The sequence below is a fragment of the Gopherus evgoodei genome, chromosome 12, assembly GCF_007399415.2.
Source record: "Gopherus evgoodei ecotype Sinaloan lineage chromosome 12, rGopEvg1_v1.p, whole genome shotgun sequence".
NCBI classification, from domain to species: Eukaryota; Metazoa; Chordata; order Testudines; family Testudinidae; genus Gopherus; species Gopherus evgoodei.
The window spans coordinates 40,108,832-40,126,297 of NC_044333.1; the positions used below are offsets into that span (position 1 = coordinate 40,108,832).

The following is a 17,466-nucleotide window of genomic DNA, read 5'->3' on the forward strand; positions in this document are numbered from 1 at the left end:
ATGAGAAGGAGTAAATAATACTTGCTTATTTATTTTCTCAACACCAGCCATGATTTTATAGACCTTGATCATATCCCTTCTTAATCGTCTGTTTTCCAAGCTGAAAAGTCCCAGTTTTATTAATCTCTCCTCATACGGAAGCGGTTCCATATCCCTAATCATTTTTGTTTCCCTTTTCTGAACATTTTCCAATTCCAGTATATCTTTTTTGAGATGGGGCAACCACATCTGCACACAGTATTCAAGATGTGGGTGTACCACAGATTTATATAGAGGCAACATGATATTTTCTATCTTATTATCTAGCCCTTTCTTAATGATTTCCAACATTCTGTTTGATTTTTTTGACTGCTGCTGCATATTGAGTGGATGTTTTCAGAGAACTCTCCACAACCACCCAAATGAAAACAAGGCTGGGAGCACATGCCGTGATTGTGAATTGTACACAGCCTTGTATGGGAAGACAGCAATCCTTTGTTCCTTTTTTAATTAGAGTTGGAAAAATCAATATTAAAATCACAGTGGGACTAGCTTCTTGGAATTGATTGTAGGAGCCTTTCACCACTAGGGTCACCAGTTCAAATCCAGAGCAATAATGGCACAAAGTCATTACCCTCTGATGGCTGTGTGGGGGCCTGTGTGGAATGAGTTGCATCTCGGACCAGTTCCTACTGGTGAAGTATCCTCAACGCAAACACCATCATCTCAGTTGATGATGTAAGGAATAGGGGGAGAAGGATAGTTGCTAAGGGTGTAATTTTTAAAAGTGTCTCAGGGACTTTAGTATCAGAGGGTAGCCGTGTTAGTCTGGATCTGTAAAAGCAGCAAAGAGTCCTGTGGCACCTTATAGACTAACAGACGTTTTGGAGCATGAGCTTTCGTCTGTGAAGCTCATGCTCTAAAACGTCTGTTAGTCTATAAGGTGCCACAGGATTCAGGGACTTTAGCGTCAAAGTTCCATTTTAAGAAAGCCAATGAGACTTTCCCTAAGTACTCAAAATTCACAGATGCATAGAGAGTAAATCAAGAAGAGACCATTCGATCATCAAGTCTGACCTCCTGTATATCACAGGCCATTACATTTCACCCAGTTACACCTGTATTGAGCCCAGTAACTTGTTTGGCTAAAGTATATCTTCCGGAAAGCCATCCAATCTTGATTTGAAGAGCTTAAGAGATGGAGAATCTATCGCTTTCCTTGTTAGTTTGTGCCAATGATTTATCACTCTCACCGCTAAAAATTTCTAATTATAATTTATGTGACTTTAGCTTCCAGCTATTGGTTCTTGTTCTGCCTTTTTCTCCTTGGTTTAAAGACCCCTTATTTTTCTCCCCAAGATGGGGAGGAAGAAACAGGTAGTGGGACATAGGCTCCGAAGTCGTGGAAGTGTTTTTGAAAATGTTGTCCCAAGTACTCAGGGCGTACCTCAACATGCTCAATGTGTCCGGCTTTTCTGGTGTTTGCCACATTTTCAGTGACTTATGACATGACCTTGAGTGCTCCCAAAATTCACTAGGAGAAGTCTGCCTGTTCAAAATATGTTAATACCAGTAGACAGCACCATCTCCAATGGAATGGGATAAGTGCTTAGGTCAATCAGTCTCTTTTTGTATGTAATCCATGGACTCTGACTGGATGAGATGGAATACGTTTCCTCAGCCTGGCAGCCCTTTTGGGGCTGTTATGAAAACTGTTCAAACCACACATAAGAACGGCCATACTGCGTCAGACCAAAAGTCCATCAAGCCCAGTATCCTGTCCTCTGACAGTGGCCAATGGCAGGTGCCCCCATAAGGGAATGAACAGAACAGGTTATCATCAAGTGATCCATGCCCTGTCACCCAATCCTCGCTTCTGGCAAACAGAGACTAAGGACACCATTCCTGCCCATCCTAGCTAATAGCCATTGATGGACCTATCCTCCATGAATCTATCTAGCTCGCTTTTGAATCCAGTTATAGTATTGGCCTTCACAGTACCCTCTGGCAAGGAGTTCCAGAGGTTGACAGTGCATTGTGTGAAAAAATACTTTCTTGTGTTTGTTTTAAACCTGCTACCTATTAATTTCATTTGGTGGCCCCTTGTTCTTGTATTATGAGAAGGAGTAAATAACACTGTCTCTATGCCACTTGTGATTTTATAGACTTCTATCATATCCCCCCTTAGCTGCTTCTTTTCCAAGCTGAAAAGTCCCAGTGTTATTAATCTCTCCTCATACGGAAGTCATTCTATACCCCTAATAATTTTTGTTGCCTTTTCTGAACCTTTTCCAGTTCCAATATATCTTTTTTGAAATGGGGCAACCACATCTGCACGCAGTATTCAAGGTATGAGCATACCATGGATTTATATAGAGGCAATATGATATTTTCTGTCTCATTATCTATCCCTTTCTTAATGATTCCCAACATTCTGTTCGCTTTTTTGACTGCTGCTGCACATTGAGTGGGTGATTTCAGAGAACTATCCACAGTGACTCCAAGATCTCTTTCTTGAGTGGTAACAGCTAATTTAGACCCCTTCATTTTATATGGCTAGTTGGGATTATGTTTTCCAATGTGCATTACTTTGCATTTATCAACGTTGAATTTCATCTGCCATTTTGTTGCCCAGTCACCCAGTTTTGTGAGATCCTTTTGTAGCTCTTTGCAGTCTGCCTGGGACTTAACTATCTTGAGTAGTTTTGTATCATCTGCAAATTTTGCCACCTCACCGTTTACCCCCTTTTCCAGATCGTTTATGTTAAATAGGACTGGTCCCTGTACAGATCCCTGGGGGACACCACTATTCACCTCTCTCCATTCTGAAAACTGACAGTTTATTCCTACCTTCTTTTTCTTATCTTTTAACCAGTTACCAATCCATGAGAGAACCTTCCCTCTTATCCCATGACAACTTAATTTACATAAGAGCCTTTAGTGAAGGACCTTCGCAAAGGCTTTCTGAAAATCTAAATACACTATATCCACTGGATTCCCCCTTGTCCACATGCTTGTTGACCCCCTCAAAGGGTTCTAGTAGATTGGTGAGGCATGATTTTCCTTTACAAAAAACATGTTGACTATTTCCCAACAAATTATGTTCATCTCTGTGTCTGACAATTTTGTTCTTTATGGTAGGTTCAGCCAATTTTCCCAGTACTGAACTGAGGCTTACCAGCCTGTAGTTACCAGTCTAATAATAATTGGACGTATATGACCTTATATTGTAAGAAACATTTAAGCCTGTATCCCACTTGCAACAGGAACCCATCCCTTACCTGCCATGTAGTTTTCTGTTTGTTACTTGCCTGATTTGCTAATTGTTAGGGTAGTTTTGTTGCAATAAAATCTCTCTCCCTCATAGCCCATCTGCTCTTAGTTGATCCTGCAGGGAAGTCATAAATCTAGACACATCATATCTGTGTCCATGGCAACTGTCTGATGTGACAAACACAGGATTGTGATGTCAAAAATACAAGATCACTGGAGGTTCAAACAGAAAGAGAAGATCAATAGTGAGGAAGAAGCCCCTTGGACCCAAATGCCTGAATTACAGACAATAACGGGGGGAGTCAGAAAATGACCCCTCAGATAGAAGTGTTCCTACCCGCCAACTGTTTGCTGCAGTGTGGAATTCCAGTTCTAATATCGTTTGACGTAACAGCAGCACTTGGACTGTATTGTGGCCATGCTGGTGGCTGCAGATGACTTGCTTCCCTTTCTACTGCCATCCTCACTTCCATCAGCGAAGCTTGCACTGGTGGTAGCAATGGGGATGAACATTAGGGGAGAAAAGGGGAAGGTGAGCATTAGGTAAGCGTTGCAGCATTTTTATTCCCAGAGGTGAAAATAACTATCCCCATTCCCCAGGTAAGGCAATTGAATAAAGTGCAGCACAAAGGGATGAAATGTTTTACCCAGGGCTCCAGAGAGAGACATTGTCAGAACTTCTGATTAAAATTAGAGAGCCTGGCTCCTTGCCCTGTGCTGCAGTCCCCCCTGCCTCTCAACTCTAAATACCACTTTAGAATGCTGGAGCCAGCTGATTAGTTGTCAGGGATGTCAACCCAATTCCCAGCAAACATGTCTCTCATTCTGGATCATTTTTGCATCTAATTGTATTTCCTAACCACAGTGAAATACACCAGGCCAAGCGTTTCAAGGGAATTACTGCCCTTGTCAGCCTGGTGCCCTGGTAACACCACCTGCTATGTGCTGCGATCACCCATGGAATGCCCTCCATGTTCTGTTTGCTTTCATCTGACTCGCCCTGGGGAGTCGGTGGCTGTGTATTGGGTCAGGGTTCAGGATCACTTGCTTAGATTAGTTGCCTCCTGGTGAAATAATCCTATTCTGTTTGATCACTGATGTTTTCTGTATGGAACTCTTCTCTCTTGGCACATGAAGCTGCTTGCCGCTGAACCTGGCTTAGAAAAATAATCACTTTCCACTGCCAGTTTCCCAGATATTCAGACTAATAACTCCTCACCGCTGCTGTCCCCTCTCTCTGCCAGCCCGGAAAAGCAGCCTTGTTAGCTGGAAATCTTGGCGTGGAATTTGCTAATTTTGACATTGAGCATTGGACTGGAACTCTAGGGGCAGCTTTATAAAGCATCAGTTGGGTGCCTTTAAAACTCTGGCTCCCTAGTTAGTGTCTGTAGAACTGTTTATCCTATTAAATGTTCAGTGAAGTGCAATGTCATGAATTTCTACACAGACATGTCGCGTGCTCCCCACCCGCAGAGCACTCGCAGCTGACCTCTCCTCCATCGCCCACTCTGCTTTAGACTTCAGCATTCACTGTCATATAAATCGCAGGAGTCGAAGGTACAGAGTATCGAAGCGAGGACAGCCTTCTGCCAGCGCGTGTGTGTGAGATGCACAGTCAAGCCCTTTGTGTAACTACAAACAGCACCTACAACCGCGGGCTGTGCCACTCGGAACCAAGGCCACCACTGAGTGAGCTTGCCAGCCCTGGGGTTAGAGAGTTCTGCAGCAAAGCTGCCCTTGTTTCTCTCTGAGGGGTTGGCTACACTTGCAGCTGTAGAGCGCTGGGAGTTACAGCTGTCTTCGTACAGCTGTGTAGGGAAAGCGCTGCAGTGTGGTCACACTGACAGCTGACAGCGCTTGCAGCATTTGCAGCGGTGTCGGGAGTGGTGCATTGTGGGCAGCTATCCCAGCGTTCAAGTGGCTGCAACGTGCTTTTCAAAAGAGGGGGGTGGGGTGGAGTGTGACAGGGAGCGTGGAGGAGACAGAGAGAGTGGATTTTTGGAGCTGACACTGTTCTCAGCTCCCTGCCTTGCAAGTTCTAAGGAGTGGAAGATACACAGCACCTACCTTCAATCATTTTAAAAGTTTCGACCCCTTCCCCCACCCCTCTCTCATTCACTAAATGCAAATAGCTTTCAGACCAGATAAGCAGCTGCTCCAAAACGGACCCCCCCGCCTCCCCTCCGGGCTGCTTCTCTCCTCAAGCAAACACTAGCTGTGGACATTCCAAAGGAATCCCCCTGCCTGCCTCTGCTCGAGCAAACAGTAGCTGTGTTTGTTTTTTAGAGAAGCGGCTCCAGGAGCCCTGAGTTCACAACAAAACAAAGAGTGTTATCTTTACTTAAAAAGCATTATGGGAATGTTCTGGAGGTCAGTTACAGCGTACTGAAATTAATCACTGTTTACACTGGCACCCCAGCCCTGCAGAAGCAGCGCTATAGTCGTTATTCCCCAGGCCGAGGTGAAGTACAGCCAGCGCTATATATGCCTTGCCAGTGTGGACAGGGAGTGAGTTACAGCACTGTAAAGCCACCACCAGCGCTGTAACTCTCCAGTGTAGCCAAGCCCTGAGGGTTAGCCGAGAAGGACATTTAGTGAACTGGATAGTTAGGATCCTGGTGGCTGCAGTTTTTGGAGGCACTTGGTCACTGGGCCATAGGCAGTTGTTCCTGACACTGTCCAATTTCCCAGCTCTGAAGACTGAAACCTGGAGAGTAATGATGTGTTTTGAACTCTGCTTTTCTCCTTTCGTGTTTTATGCGCAGCGTATTAATGCAAATAAAACGGAGATAATCCCAGGCAGTTCTTACTGTGCCTTTGCCTTCCCTGTCAAGTCCAGGTGGTAAGAATCCGAGAGCAGCTGTAACAGTCACTGTGCTCTCTTCATGGGTATGCTTGTTTCCCTTTTTTTTTTAAACACAGCTTCATTACTGAACTGCAAAGCTGTGCCAACGTTTGATCTGACCTCAGAGAGTGACTGGAAGGGACCTGCTCCGATATGGAGACATGTTCGCTTTTCTAGGCATTTCCTACAGTGCCTCCATCAGTGAACGGCTGAATAACATAGCAGAAGGTCTTGCAAGCATGTGTGTGATGTGTGTTTGCTTCTGTGGCTGCATAGTGCCACCCTGCAGAGCTCAGCTGCAGAAGAGCAGTTCCTTTCTTCCATGTACCACCCAACTCTCTCTCATTCCCCCTTGTTTCCTTTCCCAGGATCTGTGGGGACCCCGCTGCCAGGGGTGGAAGTGCGCATTGCCACGGAGAGCTTGGGCAGGGAAGGTCCTTCCTACACCATCCACGCTCAAGGAGATGAACGTGACACAAAGGTAGCATGCAGCCATGTTGTCTGCTTCTGTCTCTTGTATCTGCCTCTCTGTGACAATCTGCTAGGGTACCCAGAGTTGAGTCACTGCGTTACCTCTCCCAGCCTCAGCAAGTGGGAGCCTCGCTGTTGCTAAGCTGGGTGTATCAGCTCGCTGACACACCAGCTTGTTGCCCTGCCAGCACATTGTTAGGACTCCATCAGTCCAAATCTTGGCTAGCAGTAAGAATTAGTGAACCCCGATTCCCGAGTTCCTCAGAGCTGTATATCTGCAGTGCTCAGTTCCGCTCACTATAACGCTCACAAAACTCGATAGTATCAAGTTTGCCCTCCTTTAAAGAGAGAGAACATAGCAGCTTAGTAAGGTAACTGAGATGGGCAAACCCTCCACTTCAGTCAAAGCTGGAGTTGGCTTATAGTAAAGTACGTTTCTGAATAAGAGGGCATAGGTTTGAGTGATACACCTCTACCCTGATATAACGTGACCCAATATAACATGAATTTGGATGTAACACTGTAAAGCAGCGCTCGGAAGGGGTGGGGGGGCTGCACACTCTGGAGGGTCAAAGCAAGTTCGATGTAACGCGGTAAGATTTTTTGGCTCCCGAGGACAGCATTATATCGAGGTAGAGGTGTATCAGGTGTAAGGAATAAAGGTAGAAATGGTTACAAACACACACAAGTAAGGAAATCCTTCTAGGATTTCAATCTAAATTAACTAGTGTCCTTAGACTAGAGTCCTTTGTTCAAAGAAGTTTGTCTCTCTAGTCTTTCTTCCAGCATGGCTGACCTGTGTTTTAGCCAGGACTCTTCACGGAGCTCGGAGTGCTTGGGTCCTTTGTCTCCTCAGGTGAAGGGTAACTTCGGGGTTCTCTCCCTTTTCTTTGCTGGGTGCAGATGCCATGCTGTCTGGTGTACGCTCCATATTAGCTCCTCCCTCGCTGATGATTATTACAATGCAACAATCTCTTCCTGCAACCTCCGATTCCAGTGAATAGCCCATTGAATGTGGACATACCTGATTTGAGGTGCTGGCCTCTTTCCTTGTCTGGAGATACCCTGTTTATCAACTTGCCCTGATCTGCCTGGTGTAAAATACATTTTAGGTTTTAGTAAAATTCTGTGTGGATTAACCGTGCATAAATCATGCAAGAATATTAATGATCAGTGAGTTATTAGTTTTCCAGTGATATATTACAAGCCCCTTTTCGGTAAAGATCATGACAACAGCGTGACACTGGTATCAGGTTGCTCTTTGGGTCCTGCTCTCAGTGAAAATTATGGAAACACTTCTCCCCTTCCACAGAGACCCAGAAAGAGGCAGACACTCTTGCTGTTCCTAGTGACTCACTGATATTAGTTATTCTCGTCTCTTTGTTGTGTGCTGTGTTATTATTATGTGGTCACTGGAGCTTTTGAAGACTAAGTTAGACAAATACCTGTCAGGGATGGTCTAGCTAATACTTAGTCCTGCCTCAGTGCAGAAGACTAGAGAGATGACCTCTCGTGGTCCCTTCCAGTCCTACATTCCTAGGATTCTTTGATTATTCCATGTGTGGCACTTTACAGACCAAACAAGTAACTGTCCTTGCCCTAAGGAGCTTGCAGCGTATAGACCAGACATCTGTATGTAGGTTTGGAGCAGCAGGCAGAGTGCATCTTACACACAACACCTTTCTCCTCTTTCCCACCCCCTGATTGCCAGGGTGCCCTTCAGCTGGCTTCCCTTTTGTGCCTTCATTGTAGGTGCAATTCATGTCACTTACTGTAGATCGATAACCATGGAATTTGCAGGCTCACTCAAGTAAATAGGTGTGTATGTGAGAGGAATTACACCAACAACCACTTATGTGTGGGTGCAAAGCAGGGAGGCCAGTCTTTGAAAGCTGGTCCTAGGCGAAGGAATGAGAGAGTTACAGGACTCTCTAGTAAACCAGGTTAGTTTCTCCTGTAACCATGGAGATGCCAGGGGTTCTAGCGGAGTTCCTGATGAGCACAGGAAATACTTGCTTACACTGCTCATGAAACTACTGGTGACAAGGTCAAAGAAAACTTCTTAACTCTGTCTCCTGTAAATCACGATTGAGGTGGTTCTCTATGCTGGCACCTGGCCGGAAGAGCTGGTGGGGCTGCTGTGGGTTGGGACTGAGGTGCATCTGTACAATGAGGAGGCCAGAGCTGGAACAGCAGTGAGGGAGATGCATAACTGGATTGAAATCCATTTGAAGAGCTGTGTGTGGGGAGGTTAGACTGCATCTAACCTCAGTGTGCTACGCTGCAGCCAGCACTATGTGACTCATTTTCATTTGTATAAAAAATCCCTAGATTAACTAAGAGAGGTTAAAAAAAAGTGAAGGCTTGTCAGGGCATTCTGGCACCTTGACAGAGCTATGGAGCCTGTCTGTTAGCAAAACCAGCATGAAGATCTGGGCAGGAAGGGGACTTACAATGCGTCTAGCTGTAATTACTGTTGGCCTGCGCGTTAAATGATCTTGTTTTGCTGAGAGGTGGGCAGGGTAGAGAACTCTTAAAATGGACCCTATGGGCAGTTTAACATGTGAGAAGCTGTGTCCCATTTTTGTCACGTCATTGCTAGCGAGAGCCCAGAAATCTGTTTGCTCTTTTATTTCTGACTCCTGGTCTTAAAGTTCCATTGGTCCTTTTTCACTTGCATTGGGTGGGGACATGAAATGTAAACCAGTTGTCCAGTACAATTTGAATGATGAGCCCTTAACACTATTCACCCAGAAGAATCCCAGTGCTCTTTACGAATTAGATCTAGAATATGAGACTCCTTTGCCCATTACAGGAATCAGTTGCCTCCAGGTTGAGATGTGGTCACTGTTTTAATGTACAGGTGAGCGAAATATATGTGGTTTTTGTTGATTTTTGCAAAATTCTGGACCAAAGGTAGGCTGACTGTACACCCGGGCTATCTGCTAGTCCTCGTGGGCTCTGGATCTGGTTTTTATTTGAAGGGGAAGCAGAGGAGAATGGGAGTCCAGACTTCATGTAGCTAAACCTCAGTCATTCACGCCTGGCTCACGTCCCCTTGTGGTTTCGGGGAAATGAGGCTTTGCACTACTCTGTATCGTTCTTACACACCAGGGGCCATCATTTATCCCTTTGCACCTGCCTGTCATCTCCTCCCAGTCCTCCGTCACTAGGCATGTCCCTCATTCGGTGCCACGTACCATATATCCTGCCAACCAAACTCAGCCCTGATGTAAGTGGTCGCAGCACGTATCAAAGTCTGAATGCTCATTTGCAGTCACTGGGAGCTGCACTTGCTTACCCTAGCTCTGAAATTGGCCCCAAGCCTCTAGCTGATGCCTGACTAGAGGCTGACTTTCCATCAAAGTCTCCCTAGGGCCTTTTGAATGTTCTGCTGAGTTTGCAAGATGTCTAACTCCGAACAGGGAGACGGAGATTGCTTGCTCTGGGTATTGTCTCTGATCATTCTTCTAGGGTGAGTCCAAACAGCTGTCCCCATCTCTAACACACTGCCCCTTTGCCCAGCCTTTCAATCTGTTTTTTTCCATAGCCTGGCTGGAAGTTTCTGAGTACTGGAAGGGAGACTGTCCTTTGAGCAGCCCCTGTGCTAATGGGACGGAACGAAGAGATGGCTTTGTTTGTTGATACTTACAGGTATCTCCAGTCTGTCCCATTGCTAACAGACTATTTCCAATGGCAGAGTGCAGCAGCGTACTACTGTAGTTGTCAGGAAGTGACCACGCTGGGAAGTGTGGGTGCTGCTTTGAATGCATGTCTCCATAGATAAAATCACTGAGATGCCAGGAGTTGAATATCGTTATTATGTGGAAGCAGCCAGCGTGAGCAGCATGACTTTATAGTCCATGGCTGTGCTGTCCGCCAGGTGCTAGTCACCTGATGAGCTCAGAGGCTCTCACTATGCACCTGTTCTGCTGGAAACGGCAGTGGCCTTGGCAGAGACCGAGAGAAAGTGTGTGTATGTCCTAAATTAACAACAGAATTTAACTCCTTCCTGCCTGCAGTGACACACTGAATGCCTCAACTAATGCGTGTTCCTGGGCTGACGTGCTGGAGCCTGGGTGCTGGGTGCACGTTTGTTTAATAATTTATATCACCAGAGACTATTTCAGTGAAACATGCTTAAAGCAGAAAAGACCCAAATCCCCATTTCCCCCCAACAATCAAAGAGAAACATGCTGAGCATTGTTTATACGCGATGAAACGCAGGATCTGGTTAGCTGATGAGGCTTCCTGACCACCTTGGTTCTCTCCCAGAGTTCAGGATTCTGACTCCGACGCCAAGACTCCTGGGTTCCAACCCTGGTTCTGCCACCTCGGCAAGTCACTTCCGTTCTTTGTGCCTCTGTTCCCCCCTTTTGTGAAATGGGGATAAAAATATTTACTTCTCTCCCTCACTGGAGGATTAAGAGCCATAATTAACATGTGCTGAGGACTTTGAGATCTATGTACTTAAGCCAGGGGTGGGCAAACTACGGCTTGTCGGCTGGATCTGGCCCCTCAGGGCTTTGGATCTGGACCACGGGGTTGCCCCCAGTGGTGCCCTGGGCCCTGCTCCGCTCTCAGAAGCGGCCAGCACCACGACATCCCTTGCAGCCCCCGGGCAGGGGGGCAGAGGGCTCAGTGTGTTGCCCACGCCTCCAGGCACCGCTCCCCGCTGCTCCCATTGGCTAGGAATGGGGAACCGTGGCCAATGGGAGCTTTGGGAGAGGTACCTGGAGGCGTGGCAAGGGCAGAGCATGCAGAGCCCTCCGCCCCCCTCCTCCAGGGGCCGCAGCGCTTCCTGGAGTGGTGTGGGGCCAGGGCCAAGGCATGCAGGCAGGAAGCCTGCCCCTGGCCACAGTGCGCGTCGCTGCCCACCCCTGGTGCCACTTTAGGTAAGCAACGCCAGGTGGAGCCCGAACCCCACCTGCACTCCGTCCCCCAACTCCCTGCTTAAGCCCCCCTGCCTGCACCTCTCAACCCCTCCTGCACCCCAACCTCCCTGCCCTGAGCTCCCTGTACACCCCGCACCCCCTCCTCTGCCCCAGTCCCCTTCCTGCACACCACACCCCTCCTGCACCCCCAACCCCCTGCCCTGAGCCCCCTCATACACCCCAGACCCCTCCTCTGCTCATTCCCCTTCCCTGCACACCGCACCCCTCCCATACCCCAACCCCATGCCTCGGCCCTGCATACAATTTCCCCACCCAGATGTGGCCCTTGGCCAAAAAGTTTGCCCACCTCTGACTTAAGCCAAAAAGAAAAGGAAGTCAGGCAAGGGCAAAGTAATGAAAAAAGGCAGATAGATAAGAGTTAAAGAACAATAAACATGGGAGTCAGGTAAGAGGTTAAACGAACGAACCCACACAACGTAGGAAAGGAGGTTCCTTCCCATCCTTCTCCATTTTTTTATGTATTTGACTTTGATGCTAAATCCATCCGTAAGCTCCCATCCTAGCTCTGGGCACTGCTAGATGTTTTGATGTGATAATGTGAAAAATGACCAAATGTCATATAATGGGCCGGCTCATCCCGCTCTAGGAAATAAACACTCAAAGGCAGCCATAACAGTGTAAAACACTTGCACTTCTCGCTTTGACTCAGGGGAAGGACCTCTCCTATATAAAACGCAGAGTGCTCTTCAGTGGTACTATACAACTAATAATGCTGCTTGCTATAGAAATGTAACTCCTGGCCATTGTAGGGACATTCAGGCTGTGCTGAAAGGCGTGTCCCTTACGTACATTATACACTACATTGGAGAGCATGCAGAGGGTTAGGGATGAGTTTGGTGGTGTCAGCAGGGCTGGAAGTGTCTAACTGTGGGGTGTGCTAATAAGAAGCTGTGATGGTTAGGCCCACAATGATCCTCTGACCCTGTTCCCCATGAGAAGGTGATCCCTCTGATTGGGGTAGGCAGACTATCGGGGGCTGTCCGCAAGGGCAGCCACACTTCAGCTGTGCCGTATGAATAATCAGAACCATTCCGTCCTCTCTGTTTTCCGCAAGCAGCAAAAAGAGGCTGCGTGTGCCAGTAAATGTTTGCTACAGATTCTTTTCTTAGCTGTACAAAGTGTTACAAGGTCATTGCCTTGTCCTGCTTGTGTTTGGCCATCCCATCCTCAGGAAGCAAGACGACAGAGTTCCTTTGAGCCATTTGTCCCAATGCCACTGCATAGCCGGCCTCATCTTGTTAATGCAAGAGAGGTTGTGTTGTTTCTCTCTTAAATAGTCTCCCTTCAGACACTTTTGTGTTTCCTGCTGAAGGGAGGGATGCAAACAGAACTCGGAGATGTCTCTCAAAGATGAAATACTATCTCATCCACCACAGATGGTACAGAGGGAAGGGTATGGGGGGTGTGGTAGTGTTGGATGGTGAGGGAACATTTCCACTTTGCAGTCTGGTAACTGTGTAATATTGCAGCGAGGGGACTGATGTAATTTGCAAAGTTGGTTTCTGGCATGCCCTGAAGATCAATAATCTACTTAGCTGAAACTTTGCTGCATCTCTTTGTTCCTTCTTTTTTTTTTCCTTTTCCCTTCATTAGAGTGTTGGATTCCATTCATACATACGGCTGCATCAGTAGGATTTCTTTTAACCCCAGTGATTATCTCTAGTCCTCTCTGCTCTCAGCGGGAAGAGTTTGAGAAGAGCAGTTATGGGTTGGGTTTGTTGTTGGTTGACTCTTCGTATCACTTCCTGCCAATGCCGGCTGTTTATCAATGCACGTCACCTAGATTTCCCTCTCAGAATCAACTCCACGGCTCTTGGTTTCTTCATCGCTGTTGGCCCAGGGCTGTTCACACAGAGCTCCCAGTGTGTTGCTGGAGAGCCAAGGCACTGCATTACATCTCTTTCCTGGACATGTTGCTGAAGAGTGAAGTGGTACCTCGTATGGCAAAGGCCAAAATAACAGGTTTTGCTTTGATAGTTTTCATTTCTCCCCATAATAAATTCTCAGCAAATGTGGCTTAGCCCATTAACCTGGCAGCCCCAGTGAGTGTGTCACCAAAGCCCCTCTGACGTGCTGGGGTGTGATGGGAATGCAAAGTTAAAGGAGATTTCCTGCAGGCGTACTCTGAGAGGAACCTAGGTGCTTTAGGCAGTGCTGGTTCAGTAAGTGGAGCTTGCCCTCTGAGGCGGTCCTGAACAGGTGCTGGGGGTGCACTGTGAAACAAGCAAAGAAGGTCCTGACTCCTTTTAGTATTTAAGCACCCTGAACAGGTGTATAAACCCAGGTGTCATGGCTAAGTCTGGCTCCCTGAATGTCTTCTGCTCTTCCGATTTGACATTGTATTCGTCACTTCCTCTCCTAAGCAGTTGTGTAGCATTGCTAAATGTTGTTAAACCGCTGCCACATTCCATCTGAGAAGTGGCTTCATTTCAGTGGTTGGTAAAGCGATCCCTGGACATCCCTCACTAGGAGCTGCAGGGGTTTGTGTTTCTTGAGATCTCAGAGGAGAGTTGCAGAATTCCCAGTTCTGATTATTAGAATGGATCGGTTTCTGGTCTCTTGTGACAGCGGCAGCCCTGAACCTGTTGCTGCTATAGACAAGCTAGGCCATCACCGCCATCGAGGCTATAGCACTTGACAAGAAGCAGTCACTGAACTTGATTGTCTGCCCAAGGCAGTTGCCCCGTTATGCCTGTGGGGTTGAGCCCAGCCTAGGTTAGATGTATGTGCAGTGCTAATTCAGTGCTGAGTGTAACCAGAGAGGTTAAGAGAAAGAGGAGACGACTATCCTGGCCTTCTAACCCCCCACTAATTGCTTCCTCTTTAGACTTGGGTGCTTCCTTCCTACTTTTCTTTGGTCCTGCACCTGTGACCTTTGCTCAACCTAGGGGCTTTGGCTTCCCCTGTGGCGTGGATAGGAAAGGGTTACTTTTCCCCCAGTGAGTATTTTGGTTTGGTTTGTTCCGTGCAATGCAATATTTCATAGGCTGTAGCTTCCAGCTGGCAACAAGCCTTATAACCCTGGTAAGCCTAACGGGTTATTGTCTCTCTCTCTCTCTCTCTTTTATTTATTTATTTGGGGGTGGGGGACGGGTTTTTTCTTCCAAATTGCTCACTTACATGAGAGCCAACCCCAGTCCTGACCAATGGGGGGTCTATCAATAGATAAATGGCTTCACAGCTGTATATAATGCTACACTCTAACCAGGGCTTTTATGGCAAGTAATTTTCTTATGATGAGGCTGCAAAGAGAGCTACACGGGACGTATGGGTCGCGAGGAGCTGACAGCCGGAGGATGCTCCAGCAGTGGGGCTTTGCTTCCCTTGTTTCAAGATTGTAATTAGCTCATTGCTTATCCATATGCAAGCTGTCATCCTGGATGGGAAACGGCACTGCGCTGGCCATTCCTCCCCACATAGCCGCCAGTGTCTCCTGGCCCCTCCTCCTGGCCCCCCTTCAGGTCTCTGCCATCTGTTAGGAGCACGCTGACTGCTGCCTACACCTATGTATAGGCACAGAAGAGGAGCTGCAGGGTTGTGGGTCATCACCAGATAACACATCCCACCATCAGGGGCTGCCCCCTCTGCCTTCACCTTGTCAGCATGTACAAGAGGTGTGTGTCTTGTTCGTATTGATCTAAAATCTTCACAGACTCAGGGGAGGGGGTGCTTGGTTACCAAGGTATCTGACACCCCCTATGAAGAGCTCACCTGTGAAGAGTACAGGCTTCCTTGCAGGGATGCCTTTCAATGACCCAGTCCTGCAAGATACTGAGGGCTTGAGCGCCCTTAATGCCAGTCAAGGTGATGGTGCTCACCACCTTGCAGGATTGAGCCCCAGATGAGAGCATGGTCAGAAAAGTATCTTTGCGTGATTGGTTCTGTCTGTCTCTCCAGGTGTTTACATGGCCCCTGGGAGCGTAATGTCTGGCTCTGCTCTCTTTATATGGTCAGTTGCATCTCCTGCCTCTTCTGACAACAGTAAGTTCTTGCTCCTTCTCTCTCCAGCTAGCCCTGCAGATCCAACCCAGCTCTGGGAGAGGGAGCTGGGGTCTCCCCTGATTACATTCTGAATGCAGATTCCAGATTCCTGATGTTGAGGTGTGTAATGGAAGGGTCTCGGGGAGAGTTTGCTGCACTGACCACTAAAAACAACATTTTTACATTTCTAACCTGTGCAGCTTTGAGCAGGAATCATTGAGCGGCAGTCACACCTAGAGCCCTGGAATGCCATTTGTCTAGACTCTGGACTTTAAAAGGCCACCCGTCCTCTCCAGGATGCCTTGGGCTGCGCGCATTTGAGAGGAAAGACGCCCTCTGAGATTGCTGATTTCTTTAAGGGGCCTGAGTTTACAAAGCCGTAAACCGTATTTCTAAATGAAATTGGCTGTTTATACTTTAAGACAGAGGGGAGTTGCTACCCCATCGGGGAGCAAATATTGTCAGGCCATGTATTTTACTATCCTGAATGCTGGCCAGGTTGTTCTCCTTTCTAGCTGTGCTGGGACACATTTTTGACACATGTGCAGTGCTTTTCTTTTATTAAACATTGCACTTACTGTGAATGAGGGCGGTGTATTTCTCCTTCTCTCGGGAGTTCCATGTTATGGATAGAAGGGGGGGCCAGACTTTTCCGTATGAGGATGAGTTATAGTTTGGAGGGGACAGCCATTTTCTGTATGTTTCAGCAGAGGGCACCAGTCTGTTCCTTGAAGCATGGGGGTGGATGCTGTGTAGATGGACACGTCATGCTGCAGGTTGAAAGCAGAAGCCTCTTTCTCTGAGGGAGTGATTTCGTGAGTGGGTGGAAAGAAGAGAAGCCTCTTTCTGGGGAAGGTGATCATGTGATGATGGCAGCTTGCAGAGCTCGTGTAAAATGAAAAGGAGACTATACATGATCTCCTTGAGAGGAGATCCTGCATTCGTCTGCTCAGCTGCAATTGGGTAGAGTTGCAAAGCTCTCAGTAGCAACTCTATTAAGATGCGGTAGTTTTGGAAGCTTGCAAGCACCTGTGTGGATAGTGCTCTTTGAGGTAATGTTCGTAACTGAAATACCTTCCCAGCCTGACACTTGCATGGTGTTTCTGATTATGAAAGCCAGTGGGAGCTGCAAACCCATCACTGTTGGGAAATCTTCAGGCATTTTTAAAGAAAATTGTTTGCTGGGCATCGTTTGTGATACATTGCATGTGGCTTTTGCGTTAGGCCAGACGTCTCCTCTGCTATTGGGGTGCAACAGACAGCCTGGGAGTCAATTTGAGAGGGAGCTAGTCCCTGGCTCACTGATTGGTGGAGCAAGGGAACAAAGTGTGGCTATGGGACAGGAGCTGGAAGTCAGGACAGAGGGAGGAAATGTGCAAGAAACTCCACTTACTGTCGTTGTCCTTTATTCTGTTAAGGAAGCTTGACCTGTAGAACATGGGCCTTGGCTCCGATTATTCACTGTATCCCTGAAATTCCCCTGCTAGCACAATCCGCATTGTGCAGCGTGAGGAAATCCCAGAGCGCATTGGTACTTGCTGGTGTTATGGGGGTTACGCTCTAGGCCACGGAGCTTTTAATGCAGCTCTCCAATGATTCCCAGCCATTTTTCAGGCCCTGCAGGAGTTCCCTTGTGCTAGAAGATAAACATTTCATGTCTGAGAGAGAACTTGTTTTTCATCGTTGCTGGTGACTGGTCTCTAGACACAGACTTTAAGAACAGGATTTTCAGTGTAGATACAGAATTTCTTGCACAACTTCTGTACTTGGCATTTTGCAATGATATTGATGGCCAGTGTGACACCAGCTTTTATTTGAGACCTCGTGGTACCCTATGGTGCGGTGGCATGTATATGCCAGACCCAAGGGAGTCCTGTAACCCCTCTGCACCCCCTTTCCAGTTGACAGTAAGAGGTTCTTGGGTCACAGATTGATCCTTGCTGGAGTTACGGGGTAACACTC

General features: G+C 47.3%; 1 protein-coding gene across 1 annotated transcript in view; it reads left to right on the forward strand.

Annotated features, from left to right (window-relative positions):
* Positions 1-17,466, forward strand: part of ACSF3 (acyl-CoA synthetase family member 3) — a 110,067-nt gene that overhangs the window by 33,657 nt on the left and 58,944 nt on the right. The window contains 1 exon segment of the mRNA XM_030581418.1: positions 6,466-6,578. Within this exon segment, the coding sequence (XP_030437278.1) occupies positions 6,466-6,578 (113 nt within the window).